Source organism: Alexandromys fortis, unplaced genomic scaffold (genome assembly GCF_014885135.2).
Source record: "Alexandromys fortis isolate MF-2015 unplaced genomic scaffold, M_Fortis_MF-2015_v1.1 scaffold_156, whole genome shotgun sequence".
Taxonomy (NCBI): Eukaryota; Metazoa; Chordata; class Mammalia; order Rodentia; family Cricetidae; genus Alexandromys; species Alexandromys fortis.
The window spans coordinates 1,209,108-1,212,461 of NW_026068028.1; the positions used below are offsets into that span (position 1 = coordinate 1,209,108).

At 45.4% G+C, this 3,354-nt stretch overlaps 1 protein-coding gene across 2 annotated transcripts in view; it reads right to left on the reverse strand.

The window, feature by feature from the left end:
• Positions 1-2,867, reverse strand: part of Nol11 (nucleolar protein 11) — a 22,005-nt gene extending 19,138 nt beyond the window's left edge. Inside the window, exons 1-3 of one of the 2 annotated variants that reach the window (XM_050164296.1) lie at positions 2,676-2,867; positions 733-846; positions 597-653 (exon numbers count right to left, since the gene is read on the reverse strand). In XM_050164296.1, coding sequence (XP_050020253.1) covers positions 597-653; positions 733-846; positions 2,676-2,816 — 312 coding nt within the window. In that variant the 5' untranslated portion in view covers positions 2,817-2,867. The remainder of the gene's footprint in view (positions 1-596; positions 654-732; positions 847-2,675) is intronic. The other variant, XM_050164295.1, reaches the window with a different exon arrangement.
• Between the last annotated feature and the right edge of the window lie 487 nt (positions 2,868-3,354).

Genomic DNA, 3,354 nt, shown 5'->3' on the forward strand with positions numbered 1-3,354 from the left:
ATCAGCACACTTTAGGTCACTAGCAGAATATAAATACCTAATTATTGTTCTTTTTTAGGTTATTACATATTGCTCTTAAAATTTACAATATAGAAACTTTGTAGGGTCTATTCCAAACTCCAATCATTATTTATTTTTTAAAACATTTACGTGTATGTATATGTGTGTGCACCATGTGCAGGCAGAAGACTACAGAGGCCCAAGAAGGCATCAAGATTCTCTACAGAAAAAAAAAAAAAAAAAAAAAAAAAAAAGATTCTCTACAGGTGGTTGTGCATCATCATGTGGGTGCTGGGAACTGAATTCCAGTCCTCTGCAGGAGCAGCAAATGCTCCTAACTGTAGAGTCGCCTCTCTAGCCCCACTGGTGAACTATCTAAACCATCAGTCTTTATGGGATAATAAAGCCGCGTTTTCTAACCTACTAAGAGGTGAGCTGAGATAGCCATCATGATCTATAAGAAAACAGCTGGAAGGGAAAACTCTCTACAGTCACAGGCTCCTCTGCCCAGAGGCAATACAGAAAATAACAACGTGAGATTATGGGTTATTCCATTTCACCAATAATTAAATATGTCAGAAAGCATAAAGACTTACCGTAGCTTTAAATACTCTATCCAGGTTTACATCTTCATTACTCCATATTCTCAAAACCTTAAAATCAAAGTATACTTTAATTAGTACTCTATAGCCTATTTACATGTTACACATACTAACACACTTTTAACTTTACCTTATGGTCATGTACCACGATATATTCTCCCGTCTGAAAGTTGCACACAGCTGGGCATGTCACAGTCTGACCTTGTTTCACTGACCAGCTGCCCAAGGGTTTCTGATCGGAAACCTGGCGAAAGAATACAAAATTCAAGACTTCAGCTTCAGACATTAGAACAATTAGATGTACCAAACAAGAAAAGAAGCCATTGATGGGGCTCAGAGGTTAAGAGCATTGCCTGCTCTTCCAGAGGTCCTGAGTTCCATTCCCAGCAACCACATGGTGGCTCACAACCATCTGTAATGAGGTCTGGTGCCCTCTTCTGGCCTGCAGACATACACACAGACAGAATATTGTATACATAATAAATAAATAAATATTTTTTTAAAAAAAAGAAAAGCCACTTAATGACAGTACTGAACACGATTCCTAATCTATGAAGTACCTAAATTAAAACAATAAACACTGACAGAGTGGGCTACCAGGGGCTGGAGGAAGTTATTTATTTGTTGGAGATGGTCTTTCTGTGTCGTCTAGGCTGGCCTCAAACTCCAGAGTCTCTGGCCTCAACTTCCAGCATAGAGAGTTACTATGTGTTTTTAATTACATGTATGTATTTATTTGTGTATGCACACACATATATGAGTTCAGAGGCTAGAGAACTACTTTCAGGGGTCAGTCCTTTTCCTCCCACCACGTAGATCTGGGGCACTGGATTCAGGTCATCAGACTTGGTGACTAGTGCCTTTACCAGCTGAGCTACCCCATCAACCCTCCAAACTATTACTGATGCGTTCAGATTTTCAGTTTTATAAGATGAAGAGTTCTGGAGACAGATATGGGTGACGGCTGTACACTAATGTAAATATGTAATGTAAACAACGTAATGTAAATACACTTCACTATATGTACACTTAATAATGGCTATGATGATAAACGTGTTCTTTAAAAACAAACAAACAAAAACAACACACAAGCAAAAATTAGGTATGGTGGTAGCCTCAGCTCTGGGGAGGTTGAGGCAGACGGATTGCAAATCCAAAGCCAGACCAGTCTCAAATACTAAACAAAACATGCCCAAAACTCTTCACTAAAACTAAACAAATTCATTCAAGACATTGTTTATAAACAACGATACATTTAAAACTGTATTGATTACAGGTGGAACAGAGGCAAGGAATGTTAGGTTGGTCTAAGTGGGGTCCAGTCCACTCAATTCCCATCACCTACTGTATTCCTCTGCAGAAACTGCCCAATCAGCGGAGAGCCTAAAGACAGAGCAGTTTGAGGGAATCTAAACCAACAGTGTACAGGGGATAGCTGGCAGACTGTCCCCAGCAGGTAGGTAACTGTTTAATGACACAAGAAACTGTTCAGAATGCCAGATTAAAAACCTACTTTCTAAATGATTCCTATTAGCAAGGCTGTAAGTGTGCTGGGCCAGGAATCAGGCTGGAATGCAGACGAGATTGCGACGTTCTGGCTCTCAAATCCGGGTTTCGCAGTGTGAAAACAGAATTGCCCAATCTTTCCAGAATACTAAGGACTCTGTCTCGTCAACCCCCTCCCGACAAACCCAAAAAAACATCAAGGAACGGAGGGTGAAGCGGTAACATTTTCGACCGGTCAGTTGTCACCCTCTGGCGCTCAATCTCCGCCCGACCCCTCGGCAAGCAAACCGCAGGGGGACACCTGGGTCAGGCTCTGGGAGATGAGAAGGGCAGTCATGGGTTCTCAGCGCGTCCCACGTGCATCAAGACACTGCCGCCTGTCACTCGGAAACACGCCAGTCCTCTCAGAAAACAGCTTCCGAGCCGCCTTCGGCGTCCCACCGCGGGACCACGGGGCTTTGTCAGGCCCGCTCCCGGCTTTTCTTCCCAAGCTAGGAGAAATTCGAGCCACCCGCCCCCGGCTTCGGACAGAGGCGACCGACACCCGGCCGCTCCCGCCGCCCTCACCTTGTAGAGGACGACAGTCCTGCCGCTGTCCGTCACTAGGAACTGGTCGGCTTTGTCAGTCTGCTCTACACCTAGGAATCCTTCAGGCCCGGCGCCCAAGACTCCGGTAGACAACGTGAATTCTTCTTCCAGGGATGCCATTTTGGCTGGCCTGCAGCCAGCGCATCCCTCCCAGCAGCCTTTGCGCTTTCTCTCGCGAGAGCAAAGGACACGAAAGGGGTGAGTTTTCGCCACTGGAGAAAAAGCAACTCGAGCCGAACGGCGACCCCTGACGGGTGGAAAGGGAGCAGCCGAACGCCGCCCGGTGGGTGGGGTCTGAACTTCGTGCCAAAGCTCCGCCCCCGAGGCCACGCCTCCCGGACTCCCGGATCAGCTGCACTGAGCAGAAATCTTTGCTTCTGCTTCCCTGCTCTTTGCTAATGGAAGCCGAAAGATGTGTTCAGAAAGTGGCCTGGTGTTAAAAAATAGATTTTTTTTTTGGTTTGGTTTTTTTTGTTGTTGTTTTGTTTTGAGACAGGGTTTCTCTGTGTAACAGGCTTGCCTGGAACTCACTTGGTCGAGCAGGCTGGTCTGGAATTCACAGAGATCCACCTGCTTCTGCCCCAGGAGAGCTGGATTAAAGGCGTGCGCCACCATCGCCCGGCTCAATAAACAGATTTTTAAAATATGCTAAGTAAAC